We start from the raw sequence: 19,766 nt of genomic DNA, 5'->3' as shown, positions 1-19,766 counted from the left end.
CTTCCTACCCCCCCCCCCCCCACCTCTCTCCTCTACCCCCCCCCCCCCCCCCAACTCTGTTTGGCTATAATTTGTTTTCTTATTATGTTGTTGTGATATAGATAGATCTTTGTACATAGCAGTCATCAGTATCACACAACTTTGAATGACTGTGTTATTTTAATGTATTTCTTTGTTTGGCTACCACTGAAACAGGTCAAAATTCATAAAGTTAGTCTGTTTGACAAAACAAAGTCTTTTCAAGTATTTTGTAGGCAATAATGTGATGATGACACCCCCATAATCAAAGATTACTGCCTGCATCTAGGTATTCATCTTATGAAGAACTGATCAACACTACATTTTTATTTAAAAAAAAAAACCTCAAAGGGTGTGAGTTTCAAAAGTGTCCCTTTGAGAAGCTTTATAACCCTTGAATGTGTAATTTCCCATATGATGTAGGTGCAAATATCATCAAAAACACATTTATGATGTTTAAAAGTCAAATGAGAAATATGACCTTCACTATAGGGCTCACACTCGTAAATACAATGGAATGTCCGAGACCCCTTCACAAATTCGTACCAAAGATACCAAAATAAATGAAGAAAAAAATTAATTAAAAATCAGTGATGTAGTTTGGCAAGAAACTGAATAGCTGTAGATATTGAGTATGAATTCCTCTACAAATTGCATTTTGGTTAGAAGATGAAAGCTTTTCTGGTGGAATTTGAGGGGACTATATTTCATTGGGTACGTGTACGGAAAATGGGTGATTTTTTGAGTGACAAGAACTCGTAGTCTGGCTTTTCGGACCCCTGGACAGAATTTGAACTGAATTATCCACCCTGAGAATTTGATTGATGAAAGGTTACATCTAACTTATTCAGGTTAGTGAAGCTGAAACACTTCATTTCTCCCAGCTATTTTACAGAATTTTTTGAAATTTGATTTTTAACACACATCCCTATGGGGAAATATTTATGGGTGTGAGCCCTATAGAGGATGCATGCAATGCACACAAGTCTATGGGAAGTATTCATCCCATACAAACTCTGTTGGTTTATGTTGATCTATTGTGTCAGATCTCTTCCTCCCTCCCCCCTTCCCCTTCCTACCCCCCCACCTCTCTCCTCTACCCCCCCCCCCCCCCCCAACTCTGTTTGGCTATAATTTGTTTTCTTATTATGTTGTTGTGATATAGATAGATCTTTGTACATAGCAGTCATCAGTATCACACAACTTTGAATGACTGTGTTATTTTAATGTATTTCTTTGTTTGGCTACCACTGAAACAGGTCAAAATTCATAAAGTTAGTCTGTTTGACAAAACAAAGTCTTTTCAAGTATTTTGTAGGCAATAATGTGATGATGACACCCCCATAATCAAAGATTACTGCCTGCATCTAGGTATTCATCTTATGAAGAACTGATCAACACTACATTTTTATTTTTAAAAAAAAACCTCAAAGGGTGTGAGTTTCAAAAGTGTCCCTTTGAGAAGCTTTATAACCCTTGAATGTGTAATTTCCCATATGATGTAGGTGCAAATATCATCAAAAACACATTTATGATGTTTAAAAGTCAAATGAGAAATATGACCTTCACTATAGAGGATGCATGCAATGCACACAAGTCTATGGGAAGTATTCATCCCATACAAACTCTGCTGGTTTATGTTGATCTATTGTGTCAGATCTCTTCCACTGAAACAGGTCAATGCACACAAGTCTATGGGAAGTATTCATCCCATACAAACTCTGTTGGTTTATGTTGATCTATTGTGTCAGATCTCTTCCTCCCTCCCCCCTTCCCCTTCCTACCCCCCCCCCCCACCTATCTCCTCTACCCCCCCCCCCCCAACTCTGTTTGGCTATAATTTGTTTTCTTATTATGTTGTTGTGATATAGATAGATCTTTGTACATAGCAGTCATCAGTATCACACAACTTTGAATGACTGTGTTATTTTAATGTATTTCTTTGTTTGGCTACCACTGAAACAGGTCAAAATTCATAAAGTTAGTCTGTTTGACAAAACAAAGTCTTTTCAAGTATTTTGTAGGCAATAATGTGATGATGACACCCCCATAATCAAAGATTACTGCCTGCATCTAGGTATTCATCTTATGAAGAACTGATCAACACTACATTTTTATTTTTAAAAAAAAAAACCTCAAAGGGTGTGAGTTTCAAAAGTGTCCCTTTCAGAAGCTTTATAACCCTTGAATGTGTAATTTCCCATATGATGTAGGTGCAAATATCATCAAAAACACATTTATGATGTTTAAAAGTCAAATGAGAAATATGACCTTCACTATAGAGGATGCATGCAATGCACACAAGTCTATGGGAAGTATTCATCCCATACAAACTCTGCTGGTTTATGTTGATCTATTGTGTCAGATCTCTTCCACTGAAACAGGTCAATGCACACAAGTCTATGGGAAGTATTCATCCCATACAAACTCTGCTGGTTTATGTTGATCTATTGTGTCAGATCTCTTCCTCCCTCCCCCCTTCCCCTTCCTACCGCCCCCACCTCTCTCCTCTACCCCCCCCCCCCCCAACTCTGTTTGGCTATAATTTGTTTTCTTATTATGTTGTGGTATAGATAGATCTTTGTACATAGCAGTCATCAGTATCACACAACTTTGAATGACTGTGTTATTTTAATGTATTTCTTTGTTTGGCTACCACTGAAACAGGTCAAAATTCATAAAGTTAGTCTGTTTGACAAAACAAAGTCTTTTCAAGTATTTTGTAGGAAATAATGTGATGATGACACCCCCATAATCAAAGATTACTGCCTGCATCTAGGTATTCATCTTATGAAGAACTGATCAACACTACATTTTTATTTAAAAAAAAAAAACCTCAAAGGGTGTGAGTTTCAAAAGTGTCCCTTTGAGAAGCTTTATAACCCTTGAATGTGTAATTTCCCATATGATGTAGGTGCAAATATCATCAAAAACACATTTATGATGTTTAAAAGTCAAATGAGAAATATGACCTTCACTATAGGGCTCACACCCGTAAATACAATGGAATGTCCGAGACCCCTTCACAAATTCGTACCAAAGATACCAAAATAAATGAAGAAAAAAATTAATTAAAAATCAGTGATGTAGTTTGGCAAGAAACTGAATAGCTGTAGATATTGAGTATGAATTCCTCTACAAATTGCATTTTGGTTAGAAGATGAAAGCTTTTCTGGTGGAATTTGAGGGGACTATATTTCATTGGGTACGTGTACGGAAAATGGGTGATTTTTTGAGTGACAAGAACTCGTAGTCTGGCTTTTCGGACCCCTGGACAGAATTTGAACTGAATTATCCACCCTGAGAATTTGATTGATGAAAGGTTACATCTAACTTATCCAGGTTAGTGAAGCTGAAACACTTCATTTCTCCCAGCTATTTTACAGAATTTTTTGAAATTTGATTTTTAACACACATCCCTATGGGGAAATATTTATGGGTGTGAGCCCTATAATGCACCTAAAGCTATACATTCTTCACAGATAGGCCTATACATTGGAGTATATTAAATGGGTTACTCAAATACCGGTCAGTGATTGGCTGAACACAGTCACGTGATGGATGCACATTGGTTATGTTCGCCCATGGGCAGAACATTTTTGTAATGTTCTCCTATGGGAAAACATTTTCACGTAACAAATGACAAACGATACCAAACGATTGAACGATAATATTTTTCACACAAATTGATAAGATAAATTTGCCTATTCCATATATACAATGTGAAAAAGCAGATGACCGATTATTGTAATGCGTACGAAAGTGTGATTTGAAGGACCCGCGCACAGTGAATTTGGCTCTGCGCGAGCGATCGAGTGCGTTGTGCTGGTGGTTGACGTTGCGATAACAGATGATGGTATTTGACTAACCCATATAACATAACAGATGATGACTTTTGTTGTCGGGAACTTGTACCAAACGTTCCACCCTCAGGGTTTAAAATGCTATTTCGGGAGGCTAGAAGTCCCTCGACTTCGACTTCGTCTCGGGACTTATAACCTCCCTCAATAGCATTTCAAACCCTTCGGGTGGAACATTCGGTATGTTCCCTCCCCCGCCAGTCATTATCTACATGTATAATGTTTTGTTGTAGCACACAATGTGTGGGTCAGACACCTAGTCCCTTTCACACACAGACACACAGACACACAGACAAACACACACACACACACACACACACACACACGCAAAAAGACTAATTCAGATGGTGGATAGGTTGCACACAAATGTTGGTGATGACTTTGGATGTCAATGTCAAGTCAAGTCAATGTCAAGTAATATGAATAAGAATTGGGACCACGGAGCTGTAGGCCTAAAAAAAAAAACAAAACCAAAAAAAAACAAAACCAAAAAAAAAAACAAAACAAAACTTCCAAAGGTCTGCTCAGAAGTCACAAAAAGAAGACTGAAACTTTCAGGTCACGTTATAGAATGGCATCCGGAGCTGACGCTTCACTCCACAGTTCTGGGAGCCCCTCCGTAGACATGCAAGGAGAGGGAGAGACTAAGGCTGGCGAGCCCCGCGTACGTTCGCGTCGTTCTTCCGGAGACATTTCGCTTAGGATGGACACTGGTCTCTAATAGGACACGCAGAACATCGGGGAGATCATGAAAGACAGAGACTGCATACTGGGGAAACAACAACAACAACAACAACAACAACAACAACAACAACAACAACAACAACAACAGCAGCAACAACATCAACAGCAGCAACAACAGCAGCAGCAGCAGCAACAACAACATATCCATGATATTATAGGGGATAACCTTATGTAGCTATTATCAACTGGTCTGTATACATTTTAAAGATAGCTGATGGTGATGGATCAGCTGCAATTTAATGAAATCAAAGTCATATCTCATGGGATCTATCAAATTTAATTATCCACATGCAGCATCCTTAAAATCATTGTTACTTTTATACGACGTCTTCATTCATCCTCTCATCATTTTAGCTGCCTCACCGGTGTGAAACGAGAAGCAGGAGACTATACTAGTAGCTGATAATACATGTATTTTTAAACAGAGAGACATTATATTGGAATAAATACCACATCCCTTCCAATGAGAGATTAAAAGGTTATAATCAGTATCTAGAAAAATCGTTATCCGAAGGGGTGTCCCCTTTCGTATACCAGTACGTAGACCGATTACCCGTCTCATGTCCAAAATGTTTTCTCTCTTCCAAAATTAGATAAATTTTCACTATTTTTCAGTTTCTGTTTTGCCTTCTTTTACTCTCTTCCATTCGTGAAGCACACAGCATTTCCAAAAGATGCGCAACCTCTTATTAATGGCTATGAGATTATGGCCAGGATAAATCTCCGACAAAACTACATTTATACGTTACAAGAGGTTACTGGTATAGTATGATAATAACAGGGGCGGATCCAGGAATTCTGTAAGGGGGGCGCAACTAATATTTCTGGTGCCACTTCCGGGTTTAATTTTTTTTTTCTTTTTATTTCTTTTGTTTCTAACAAAAATAAAGGGGGCGTGCGCCGGGTGTGCTCCCCTCTGGATCCGCCACTGTAATAAGGCGTTTGTTTGTTTGTTCACCGCAAAATCGCAAAGTAACAATGATACAATACACATGGAATATAAAACTGAAGATAAACGGATAGATTGCCTTGCTCAGCTCGGCCTTCGATGGTCGTGCTGGTCTTGCGAGGAATCCAAATTCACATGAATAATCACATTAATTGATACTCTATAACAATGACACTAATTATATACACACATGCGCATTTGTACCAACACATAATTTTATCATACAAACACAGTATCGATACATTGATACTGTACATCAACTAAAACAACATTACTATTTCGACAAGAAGCCTGTGAAAATGATACCCCTCCCATGCCGACTGCCAACATTCCCTCCTCACCCACAGCCCTCTCTGCAAGTGCTATAATTATTATTTACATAATAATACGGATACCTGATCAAATATCGTAACATCCAACGCAACGTTCTTAGACAGGTTAAGCTCTGTTCGTGTATTGTCTGTTCTCCAAGAAGACCCTGCCATTCTTACTACTACTGTTTTGCAAGGCATTGGCAATCTATTTTCCTTTTTTATACTTTGACCAATAGTAACAATGTGAGTCAAATATCTTTTCCACGAGATACAGGATTCAAATGCAGATCTAACCATTTTGATTTTACCATAATAGTCTGGCGGTAATTTTTCTTTTAATGTACAGTGTATACCCGCCGGTAGTCAATGTCTGTTTAAGTAAGAAATCCTTTCCAACGGGAGACACAGAGCCAGGGCGGGAGAAATTAAATCTCAAACGTGCTTTCATGATATGCAGCCTTTCATGATATGCAGCCCTCTGGTCTCTCTTTGCACGAGAATCAGCCAAAAAGTAATTAGTCACAGATATTCCAATGGAACTTGTCAATACAAGAAGCGCTCCTCCAATCGTCAGTACGTTGGCTGTCGCATTCAGCACGATAATATCCAAAACCACCGTTATGATGATATCAATGCTACGGACTACAGACACTACAGCTGCATTCTCAGTCTGCAGCGCGCACGTGAGAATCATGGTTTCCAAGTATCCTGCAAATCCAATCATAAGAAGGAAGAGGCGATCCCCAGTGCAGTCTGGTATCTTCCACTCTCCTCGCGCTGACGTCATAGCAGCACTTACGCACGCATTGCAAACTCCACACGCAAACATTACGAGTTGGATGTCGATGTCGATTGTACCTATTTTTCTAAGTGTGGTAAGGAAAATGCCAAAAAGTAACGCATTCGCCAAAGCGAAAGCAATTCCAGCGGAAAATATTGCGCTGTCTTTGGCCTCACCGCTATTGCTCGACATACTCCCAAAGATCGCTTTGGGCTGAACTACGAGGAAGATACCTATGACGCAGACGCAAGAGAAAACGACTTTTGGTAAAGAGAAGCTCTCTTTCAGAAATAAACGAGCAAGTATGGCGGTGAAAACGGGATTGAGATAGTGCATGCATTGTGCCGTAGATATGTTGAGTAGTTGTATAGAGTAAAAATACGTGACGGCGGCTGCAGCTCCAGCAAATCCACGAAGCAAAAGAAACATCCACATTTTTCTTGTCACCTTGCCTCTCCAGACTTTCCTCCACACCAGAAATGGCCCTGAGTAAACCATGAAGGATACGCTGTAGTAAAAATGCAACAAATTGGCGGAGACGCGATTGGACAGAAATTTACTCATCATAATCAGACATGCACTTGCAAACGCCGACACGAGAGTGAAGAGAACGCCCCTACGTTGTACCAAGCAGTCTGTGGCTTGTTGAAAGACTGCGAACAGTCCGCTCTTGCTCCCTTTTGATCCATGCTGCCTCTTCTCCGCGCGAGAATGGCATCCAGTCTCCGATCCGTGTAGGAAGGCTGTTTGTGCTGTCTCGGGCTCTGGGTTCCCCTCACTGCTTTCCAGATCTCTGTTCCTTCGCAACATGATCCAAAGCCTGCACAATATGAAATAACACTTTCCATTATTTCAACCAGCCAACATGTGAAGATTCGATATCATGCGGACACGTTTGCACGTTGTTGATCGTGGTATGATACGTCAGTCAGCGGCCCGCATATTATTGTGAACGAATCGGCTGTTTGGCATTTATGTTTACTAGATGTCAGGTATCTACGGATAACGGTCAGATTTTATGAAACATAGAAAATAGAAAGCTGGACTTGAAGATTACTTTCTTTTGTACTGTTTGAAAATTTGTATGGTAATGTAAATGAGGAAGCGAGTTTTGCGCAAGGTAATTGAAGACCTGAATATAAGAACGACCCAAATCCAACTTTTGGCCAAATTCATTTTGACATGGGAAATTGTAGCTTATGCATGGACTTATCTTGTGCATGAATGATATATCCTAATTACCCCCGGAAGTGCCAGAAATGAATGAGTGAAATCCTATATGAATGTAAGAATAACCCAAGTTCAGGACTTGGGTCATTCTTACATTCATATTATAGCGTCCTCTCTCATCGCTTCTCTCATCTCAATAGCAACCTATCCTGTTATTATGATTCAAAGAACGACCCAAGTCCATCACACAAAATGGACTCTCCACAAGTAATGCAAATATTAATTGTCATAATAATATATGTTCTAATTTGTATAATATAACCTTCCCACCACAGTCAAATAGAATATTATTGGACAAATAAAAAAAAAACATATGAAGTTTTCCTATAAGTTTGCAGTACTCGAAATGGCCTTCTATGGACTTGGGTCGTTCTTATACAATGTATATTCAGATACTCAATTGTAACAAGGTAATGTCTGTGGTCTTTCAAAGGACTCGATCTTTGGTGAAAGAAGACGCCGAAGAAGGGAAGCGAGTACACGCGACGTATGGAATGTGTAAGGAAGACATGGTAACAGCAGATAAGGGCAGTGGGTGAGCTGGAAGTTGACGTTGCTTGAGAGACATGGAAGGATAAGAAACGGGGTAGCTTTCAAGGATTGCGTACATTCAATTATCGCAAAGCTCTCTTCCTTACTTTCTTTTCTATGGAGAATAAGCAATTATTAAACCTGGTTATTTTACTTTCAAAATGAAACACATACGCAGCCAAACTCTTGCCTCTGTCTATATAATTTCGTATGAGGTACATGAGGAATAACAAACGCGTATATAGGTCCCTATTACCCTATAAAAGGGCAACTAAATACTCTTTGTTCGGTTGTTTGCGCAATTTTGTATGAAGCAATGATGGGGACATCATCTTAGCAAGTTAATTGGTTTGCACCTTTCCTGTCAAAATCGAACGTTTGTAAATTTCTTGGCATCCTTGCACATAAAATTTCTCCGACGTTTGCAACATCTCCCGACGTGTGCACATTTCCCTCCTCCACAGGCATGACGCAGAGGATACTGTACAAACCGTGCATTAGCGGGAGTACATGCATAATAATTATGCTTGCTGTATTTTGCGGTGTTTATTTGGTCAACATGTCGTGCGTACACAGCCCCTTATATAAGCGAGTGTTGTACTCACAGTCACAGCGACCCTCACTTAAAATGTAAACATGGACATATTTCATCTCGTATAGAGAACACGAAGTACTGTATACGAAGTACAACGTAGGCCTAATCATAAGGCCAAAGTTAATGGCCCCGATAATCACCTATCAGTTACCTCTATGTCCGTTCGTAATGTGCTATAAACCATACATTTAAATACGGCAATCTATGAGCAACAAACTCATGTCTGCTTGGGCTGAACTCACCTACTGTAATAAGCGGAATGATGCCGAAGTAAGATGTATTCATGGTATTACACTAGCATCTAGATAAAATACCCGGTCCCCTGGAAATACCCAGATGCAGATGAGGATAATACAAGTACATGTACGACTGTATCTCAATACAGTGTACTAGCTGCCGCGGGCTGCCTTTAAACATTAGCCCACAACAACGCCATTGTAGGCTACGCGGACGGGGGCGGGGTGGCGGTAGGCAGGATTGGCTTCATCGATCTTCAGTCCACCCCCCCCCCCCCCTCCTCACACAGCCAATACGTGAATTCGCAACATGTTTAGACCTAGACTATATATATCTTTATATATATATATATATATATATATATATATATATATATATATATAAGAAAACTTCTTTTTGATTCGCGGGATAGGCTACAATCCTTTCTCAGGCAGAGGTTCTGAATTATCGGGTCGTGCTCAGTCTGCACACAGTGAGCTGAACACCATATGAAGTATACGTGTATAATGATTGTGTGTAATGATATGGGAAAAATGCATGGGAAAATCAAAATACATGTTTATGTATTTTACGTGGAATCAGTTCCCGTCTGTTGTCTTGGCAGAAATGCACCAATCTTGCAATGTTGTTGTTTATTATTTTCCCTCTCCATCACGGGTACATAATGGAACGTGTTGATCAAAGTTTTTGTGATGTCGGAATATGCGAGGATGTATTGCAGGTGGCCTATTGCAGGTGGCCTTCAATTTGTTTTTCACATTATATTGGCATGTGTAACAGACTGTAACTCACCAAGATGCCTCTTGAAATGTTTTGAAAAAAGTTCTGCTTGATTTCACATGAGCGGATGATTATCAGTTGTCTTTCTGCTATCATCTTGTGTGAAACAAAGTATTGTTTCTATTCAAAAGATAGCGTGCCAATCTGCACTTACTGTTGGTGCTCTATAGTCCCTATAAGACAATCAAACCCACCTTCAGCCTAGACATTCGTAGGCGTTGTGGTGTAGAGGGGGATCTGCACATCTCTCATGAAGCGAGACTTCTCTTTTCTTTTCTTTTCCCCACTAACAATGTGAAACAAAGATATCCGTAGACGTTGTGGTATGCAGACGTGGTAGAGCGAGACTTCTCTCTTCTTTTCTTTTCTTTTCCCCACGAACAAATAAATTTAGCAGGAAACATAGAAGCATTCGCACATACTGTTTACATTTCCCATCACATGCTTTTAAATCGGAATTTTCATGTAATTTATACATTTTGCCTGGAAAAGAATTACCAAGAACTTTTCAACACAACACATGTTCAAAAGAAACCATTTGGTTCATATATGATCTACTCTACAGAGTGATTCATAGGGGCCTACTTATCACCGTCCACGTACTCGAACAGTTTTCGCTAAAGATTTTAGTATGTTTACAAGACTGCAAACATTAGAATGATTTGCCCCTTATATATACACGTACTGTCCTACTTTAGTGAGGGGGGGGGGAGGGTTCGACAAATTGCTCAAATCCGATTTAGTGATATTTTCCTGGAAAAAAAATATGGCTTGGAAATCAATCCTGTGAGATATGTCATTGGAATCGCCAGCGCAATATTATTTTGTTCATTTATAAGAAATAAATCGCATTTGTCACTTGCTGCCTTTTGCCAGGGTGGGGCGGTACAGGTTTGACAGATCTGCGAGAGCATTATACAGTGCAATTAATATTTCTTCACCGGGGACATGGTGATGTGCACTTTACAATTTCATGTTCAATTTTCCTAAAGAGTACACCTTAAGTGGGGCGGCGGAATTGTGTGTGTGTGTGTGTGTGTGTTTTAAGTGTGGGGGTGGGGTAGGGCTCCGGGGCAGCGTTTTTGGCAAGGGTCAATGGTCGATTTTTTAATTATGCTTTTTCCGTTTTCAGTATGCACCAGACCAGATTAATAAATAGGACCATCCAATGCTCTCTATAGAACATCATCATGTTTACCATTAATCATGATGTCAAACATCAATATTCTGATAATTTGAGGTCATTAAACTGTTGAGGTCATCAGAGGTCAAAGGTAGAAACCTGCCTGTGCTCTTTGGAATATATGAAGACAATGTCATTATTGTGTAAGTTCCCTAAAACTCCTTTCTCCAAGCCGGCGACCAATTATTGTACAGAGGCGGATAGATATTGGATTGGTCTGTCACCTTCTCTCTGTACTGGTCGGGGGTTAAATACTCACATAGACACCAATCATCACCAAAATTCCAAAAGTAGAAGAAACTAAATATTGTTCCACAACACCAAATGCAAAATGCGTTAGAATGATAAAATTTACATGGATAACACCAATGCTACTAACGGCATATTTATTCCAACGACCTGCCTTCCTGTAGGTCTGAAACAAAAAACTTCTTCACAAACAAGTTTCTTTCCTCACAACTTAGTTTAGCATTCCACTCATCACTTAGGAACGTCTTTACGGCTTTTGAGACCATTTCATATACCGTCTTATTCTATGGGAAATGGAGGGATTTAGTAAGTAGGGAGAAATGATGCTAGTGGGTGTGGTCACTTATCTGGACATCGGTACGGTCGACGAATGAGGTCCTCGTCTGTATGTCATTGTCGATCTCGTCAGTGCGGCTGGGCCGTCCGTTGAGTGGTATGCTGTCGCGCTCTCTTTAGGCTCTTCGTCACCATCACTGTCCACTTTGTATCAGTCTAACAGGGCGCTTCAACATCTCCGATGACACCAGTTGACTCTTTGGAGTTTGTAATTGCACTCCAAATTGGCGTAAACCAAAGTTTTGTCTTATCGTGACGCACAGTTTCTCCTCATGTGCTGCTGCTCGCCGATTCAGTTACGACAGTCAGATCCTCATCACATTCACAGCGTCGATAAAGATTAGTTGATTGACTTGGAGGGGGCATGATGTACCAAGGAAGGGGAACTCCTGTCTTTATCTCTGTGGTCTCCAACTATTCTCAAAGTTCCTCAAAGTTCCAAAATGCTCTGCAGCCTTTGCTTCACTATATAGTGTGAAGCCGCTCCCATTGTGCTTGCCACTCTAACTGATTTCTCGGCTCAGACATGTTTTTTATAACTAATTTACTAACAAACTTCCTTTCTCTAAAGAATTTCATTGGCTCAATCTTATATTGGGGTGTGGTGTTCACTAGAAATTAATTCCTTATTGGTCAAAATGTTCAATTTGCTCCTCCTATTCGTTTCTGTGAGAATTCAATTTTCTAATGATTCATCTCAATTTCTGATTAATTCGCCCACTGTCTTTTAGTTTCTTCATTCACTTCTTCTCTGTAACCACTGGTAAAGACTTTATTGTTTCTTGTATATTAAAATGACAAACCAAATGGATATTAGTGTCCTTATGACAACCAACGTCATCGTTGTTCTGGGTCGTTGTCCCTGAATTTGTCTTTGGAGTTCCTGTTTGACCCACTCCACTAAACAATAAATGCTAGAATAGAGGGATACATTCTGGCAGGAGGGCCACCTTCCAGCTCAGAGGGTCATTTATGTTTGGGGATCAGAGGGCAAAAACACGTCATCACGTTATTCCCCGTAATTTGGCGCGGGGCTTTGGGGATGGAGAGTGCTGACCACTAGCGGGGAAAGTAGCCAATGTCAAACTCATGAATTCCTTTCACCATAGAATTTTCTTGGAAGAAGGGGGTTTGAAAAAAAGGGAACAGCTGGAAGGAAGATACTAGTAAACGGTTTTAAAAACTCCAAGAAGAGGAAAATACTTAGCATATTGGTGTCACAGGGTGTCTAGGAAAACGACTGCAGTGATCTGTTTTCTTTTACTCTCTATCCTATTCTATTCTATTCTATTTTATCCTTTATTATAAACATGTGCTAGTAGCCATCTGGGCTACAATTGTGTTTGTTTTGTACATCCTCTAAAGATCACCAGAGGTCAAATGTAGAGCCCTGTCTGTGCTCTTTGGAATATGAAGACAATTTCTTGTAAAACAGATATGCTTGTTTTGTACATCTTAACCATGTTTATCATTAACTAATACCACCACAGATCAATATTATGATATTTTGAGGTCATTGACCTCTAAAGGTCTCCAGAGGTCAGAGGTAGAAACCTGTCTTTGCTCTTTGGAATATGAAGACAGTTTCATTGTAAAACAGATAGCTTGTTTTGCACATCTTAATCATGTTTATCATTAACTAATGCCACCACAGATCACTATTATGGTATTTTGAGGTCATTGACCTCTAAAGGTCATCAGAGGTCAAAGGTAGAAACCTGTCAATGCCCTGTGGAATCAGAAGAATTGTAGTACAAATGCATATTTAGTGCAGCGTAACCAACGTCTAGGCCTATCTTTCACAAATGCCTTCAAACATCAATATTATGATATTTGAAGTTCATTGACCTCTGGAGGTCATCAGAGGTCAAAGCAGACTTATCTCCCGATCTTAAAATGAATCTCATGGTATGTACTAACACTGGTGAAAGTTTCATGCTTTAGTCAAATTTTGCACAATTCTCATGATTTTGAGGGCTTAACCGCTCTACTATATCATCTCGTGCATCCTGTACTCTATGTGCAATGCACTAATCATAGAGACAAGGTTGCCTTCACCCAAACTGTTTAGATTTTGCCACTGGAAGACTCTGATGACTGATCGCATACAGTGGCTGTGCACCTATAAGAACGCTGGGCTGACCTCAGGATGTCTATCCAGTTAAGTCGTGGAGGAGATCCTGTGTGCCGATCGCGTGCTTCACTGAAGACGCAGATGCTGCCCTGTCTTGAAAGAGATCAAGGGTATAGATCTAGACCAATTTCAGCAGGTTACACCAAATCATCACTTGCTGGCAGAGAGTCTTAACCGGATCATGCAGGTGATATTACCCGCTGTCAGCGTACCCTGATTCACACATTGGATGCAAACCGGATGGCGGCATATTGGAAACAAGCAATATTTGGGCATGGGGACACAACTCTTGGCCAGGCCCAAGTGTTAAGGAGTATCGAGCATAAAAAGACAGTTAGAGTAAATAGTAGTTCCACTCCTATTTTGAATTGAGGGTACCTAAAGAGGTCATTAAAAAAATGCCCAAAATTGCCTGACGTAATGACCCAAACTTAATTGGATGACAATAGCAAGTTGCAAGACACAGGGTTGCTTCACGTGGAATGCATGTTATGCCTCACAGTATGTCACTTTCCAAATGGTCCATGACGTCACTTATATGCTCCAGGACCATGAGTTATTCATCGGAACCATACAGCCCACGAGCTTGACACTGACCTACACAGACCCGCCAGCTCGAAACTAGGTAGCATTGCCCATGAGCTTGACACTTATAGCAGGGCTCCACACTAACTTTTATTTTTGGTGGCCCAAAGGCAAACATCCGACATTTTTTGGTGGCGCGACCAGGCCACAAAGTCTTCATTTCTGAAATTTTGGTGGCCCGATGTGCGTTTTTGGTGGCCCCGGGCCACCGGGCCACCGTTAGTGTCGAGCCCTGCTTATAGTATAGGCAAACCAGGCCCATAAGGGTCCGACACATGGGGGTGAGGGGGAGGTCCACAAGACCTACACTGAATAGATTAAGCTTTCTGATGTAATACATATATTAATCTCGTGGGCCTTGTTTTCGTCAAGTGTCGAGTTCGCGGACCGCACAGCTTGTGGGCCTACTATATTTGATGTCGAGCTCATTGACCTTGTTCATCTAGTGTTTAGGTCACGGGATGTATGACTCGTGGGCTGCGTAACTCATGTGCTGTACGACTCGGGTTGTTTGGCTTGTGACGTTCACCTGATGAGGTGGGCCTGTTGTTTTCTAGTTAGCATCTGTCACCCTTTCATCCAGTTCAAGGGACTTAGTTTGCCATAATGCCTGTTCACAAACTATTAAGCATCAACCCAAAATATGGTACTCCTCTCCCCACCTTCCATGTTTAAGCGTACAAATTTTGTCCAGTGCAAATTGGATAATGTAAATATGTTGCACATAATTTCATGCAAGCTAGTCTGCATAACTAACCCAAACATAAATGTTATATTTGAGGTCACTGCCATCACTGATGAAGGCACGTAAGCTTCATTTCTGAAGTAATTGACCGCTCACATTCCTGAGACCTGTTACTATGAACCAATGCTTTGTGGAATATGCATACATATACTTTGATTATAACGTCAAGGCGTGATTTGTACATGATTAAACATTCAGGATTAAACCAATGAAGCCAAACATCAATATTTGCAATCCTACACAAATTTTGATATTCTAAAAGTCTGACCTCACATTGTCCTTGGAGGTCAAAGTTGGATATACATAGGGTACCGTAATGGCCAATGTTCTGTGGGATGAGAAGACACTTCTTGTAGCATAAATGCTAAATAGCATAATGCATAATTGCACACCAGGTATACAGTTAACCATTAAATATACATCAAATATCAATATCGTTTGTATTTTGATATTTTGAGGTCATTGACCTGTCACAATCCTCAGCGGTCAAAAGCAGAGACGTGTAAATAATTTCCCTTGATCTGAGGAATAAGAAACGATTCAGTTGTAACACAAATGCATGTTTAGGACATCGTTATCATGTTTATCATCAACCAATTGCACCAAATATCAAAATTCTGATAATTTGAGGTCATTGACCTCTGGAGGTCATTAGAGGTCAAAGCTAAAAACCTGTCAAGGATCTGCGGAACATTGAGGCAATTCCACTGTTTAAAAAAAGGTTTTAGTACATCATTGCCGTGTTTATCATTAATCAATGACAAAATATCAATATTCTGATATTTTGAGGTCATTGACCGCTGCAGGTCATCAGAGGTCAAAGGTAAACCTGTTAGGGTTCTATGGAACATGAAGACAATTCCACTGTAAGAAAAATGAGTCTTTAGTACATCATTGCCATATTTAACATTAATTAATGACGCAAAATATCAATTTTTATCCAATTTTGAGGTCATTGACCTTTGGAGGTCATCAGAGGTCAATTCAGACTTACCTCCCGATCTTAAAATGAATCTTATAACATGTTCTAACACTGGTGAGAGTTTCATGCTTTAGTCACATTTTGCACAATTTTTCGGCTTATCTGCTCTACTATATATATATATATATATATATATATATATATAGCGTTAACTATATAATCTTTGGTCACTGCAGGTAGCCCATTAGGGGCCTACACATCCCCATCATACACCAATAAAGTTGTGGTCTTCCATGGAACCCGCAATAATATTGATTCCTGTTGTGCATGATTGATGAGATATCACAGAATATTCATTGCTTTTTTATCTCTTTCCTTATGATTCTCTCCCCCCCCCCCCTCCTCCTTCTTGTCAGATTTTTTGTTTTGTTTTGTATTGTCTTGTTTTTCGCACTCTCACCCGTTTTTATACGTATTTATACGTACTACTAGTAATTATTGGATGAGGGTCTACCACGGCGAGCAAAACTTTCACAGCGCGTGCACACACTCACTGATGAACGTGTACGAATCGAATCGTCGCGAGACCACAGAAATACTCACAGAACTCTTCGCAACACACAACCACAGAATATCTGTGCACACAACCCGAGCGGAGTAAGCATAGACGTTTTACGAGCGGTTTTATTGAATTTGATTGCCCAAAGCCACAGGCTTGCGTGTAAATAAAAAATACGCGGCCGGGGAGGGGTTGATTCAACCCCCCCCCCCCCCCCCCCCCCCGAGATCTCGGCCGTCGATCGCGCAATCGCCATGAAATTTGGCACGTGCATTACCTGTGGCGTATTCTACCAAACTATACAAAAAGAAATGGCAATTTTTGTCATGATAATTAATTATGCTAATATATGCATAAAATCATACATTTTGCTCTAAATCAGAAATTAAAGCTCCTAGAATTCTAATTTTTGGTGAAAACATTCTTTGTAGCATTCCTAACAATGTACTCGAAAAGAAAATTTGGTATCAAAATCAATTTCTTATGTATTTTATTGTTTTATGAATTTCTTATGAATTTCTTTGTTTTTTCAACCTTTTGTTTTATCATTTTTTTGCAAAATTTATGACAGAACCTATTTCAAGCATAATCATGCTAAAATTAATTAGTTTCAGCCTATGAAAGTGAAAATAATCATATCTTTATGAATAAGAAGAGAAAACTCCATTTGCATAGACTTTATACACAAAATCACGTTTTTGAGCCATTTTCGGTCTGACAGGCATGTATAAAACGTCATGCAGCGTCATAACGGTATGCGCGATTTTCGCGAAAATGGTGTCAAAAGATGCGCGAGACTTGAAAGTAAAAAGTCAGCGAACGGCGCGGTCAAAAAATTTCGCGCGGTGGAGTAGTCGCGAAAAATGTCGAGTTGGGGTTGATTCAACCCCCCCCCCCCCCACCGGCCTTTTTAGGGTTAAGGAGGACATTGTATAGATCGTTAAGGCCTATAACAGACACCAATATGAAATAATCTTGCAAATTTACTGATATACTGCAGTTCATTCTAAAGGTAAACAGTATCTTAGAAATTTCGATAACATGATATCACTCTGCATCTCCAAGGAATTGACTGAATGATATACGTTTAGACTTCTCTCTCTGCAGCTCCCTTCACTCCCAGAAAAATAAAGTTTTATTTGAACACACTCACAGTCCTGTATAAGTAGACGTCTCGTTGCGAATTCGGGAGATATATTGTTTTCCTTTACCAGGCTGTTTTCATGAGGTCTATCTTCCTATTATTCCAGCATCTCATAGCGATGTGTGGATTAATGTTTACTGTGCAACAAATCACTCAGACCAAATCTATAGAAGCTCCCTGTCTAGCATATGGTTAAGTATACATGCACAAATACAGTTATACATATTTTAAGACAATATGTCGAATGTTTCACCCAATCTTAGGTCTTTGTGATATCAAAGTAGGGCACTTTCAGTTTGAAGAACAATTTCTATAAGTTCGTTTCCTCATGTGACAGGAAATTAGTTCCTCACTGCGTAATTTCAAGTGACCACTGCTGCAACGCCACCAATCTTAAAAAAATAAAAGAAATATAGGCTATACAGATCTATCCAATCTCAAACAAAAGATGTTACCAGAGATACATGGTCATGTACTTAATGAGGTGTACTATCTACCCAACATTTGATTCAACGTGTGGAAGAACACTTTTTTCTCAATCTACAGGCTACCAAATACTTACTCATGTAGGAAGCCAAGATTTATTTTGTAAACTGTACACATCCGTAGCAGTGTTCGGTCTGACGCACACAGCTGTACACGTATTGAAGGGCTTTGCAACCGAGTCACTTGCTTCAACGGGAAATCCGATACACATCCTCCCTTATACTTGTCTAGCAACGCTTTGTATTGTGCTACCATGCAATACAACTTTCAACTGATTTTCCAAATGCAATGTAGGCCAATACATGTCTTTTATATGCAGAGCTTTTAAAAACAGTTGCTATCATGCATTCAATATTATGACAATCGAAAGTAACATGTTAAGTAACTACAAGGAAATTTGAAATACTCTGTCAATGACATGTATCATTCATTGTCAGACTAGAACCGACAACGTAATGTAATGGGATCCTCAATAAATAGGGCTGATATGGGAAAAAAACAAGCAAACATACAAACAAACCAATAGGAAAGCAAGATAATAGAGGATGGAGACGGTTTACGTAGGCCTAAGCTTTTGGAACTGTTCTAGCAACTGGGACGCCGTCGGGCGCTTCTTTGGCTCAATGGAGAAACATGGCTCGAGAATTTCCTTCAGTCTCTGATCTGCGTTGTCTAAAACTGGGGGCCGTGCCTCGCCCGTCATCAAAGTAACCATGAGGTAGGCCCCTTCCATGTCATCTCCCCAAAGCCTCTTCTCCGTGAACATTTCGAGGAGTGCGCCACCTAGCGACCAGATGTCGTAGGCAGGAGAGAACTTGACCTTGTCCTCAACGGACGGGTCGACGGCCTCCGGCGGAACGTAGTAGGGCGTGCCACGGAACCCGAAGCTGGACTCCAGGGTGTCGCTGGTGTAGTTGATGTGCGCGAGGCCGATGTCGGACAAGTGAGGCTTCTTGTCTTTACTCTCAATCTGTGAGGAAAAATCATGATGACGGCTATAACGAAAATGGAATTTATACAAGAATCAGAAGAATACCTATTGATGTCAGGCCCTACACTTGATTCATTATCACAATTAAGTAGTAAAAAAAAAATAATTGTTTGAGTTACATACACAAAATAAGGCCCTACACCGCACACTCGCACACACACACACACACACACAGTCGCACCGCCCCCTCATATATATATAAGCAAGGTAGATGAAAATCTACCGTCATTGCATGCCAGCATAGCGATTTTCAGTAGATTCGATTGTCACTTCCCTTCTACTGAAAAGCACAAGCCTACGATCTCACCACGATTGATACAAGAAAAACATAACTGCCCTGCTCACAGTGTGAGGAAACACAGTGTAGACATAGTGTGAGGAAACAGTGTAGAC

General features: G+C 40.1%; 1 protein-coding gene across 1 annotated transcript in view; it reads right to left on the bottom strand.

Annotated features, from left to right (window-relative positions):
• Positions 1–18,155: 18,155 nt before the first annotated feature.
• Positions 18,156–19,766, bottom strand: part of LOC139742304 (uncharacterized) — a 30,869-nt gene continuing 29,258 nt past the window's right edge. Inside the window, exon 20 of the mRNA XM_071652883.1 lies at positions 18,156–19,352. Within this exon, the coding sequence (XP_071508984.1) occupies positions 18,939–19,352 (414 nt within the window). The 3' untranslated portion in view covers positions 18,156–18,938. The remainder of the gene's footprint in view (positions 19,353–19,766) is intronic.

This window comes from Diadema antillarum, unplaced genomic scaffold, assembly GCF_040938485.1.
Source record: "Diadema antillarum isolate AM-2024a unplaced genomic scaffold, OU_Dant_1.0 seq00000995_RagTag, whole genome shotgun sequence".
In the NCBI taxonomy this organism is placed as follows: Eukaryota; Metazoa; Echinodermata; class Echinoidea; order Diadematoida; family Diadematidae; genus Diadema; species Diadema antillarum.
This window is presented reverse-complemented; position numbering and strand designations above follow the sequence as displayed.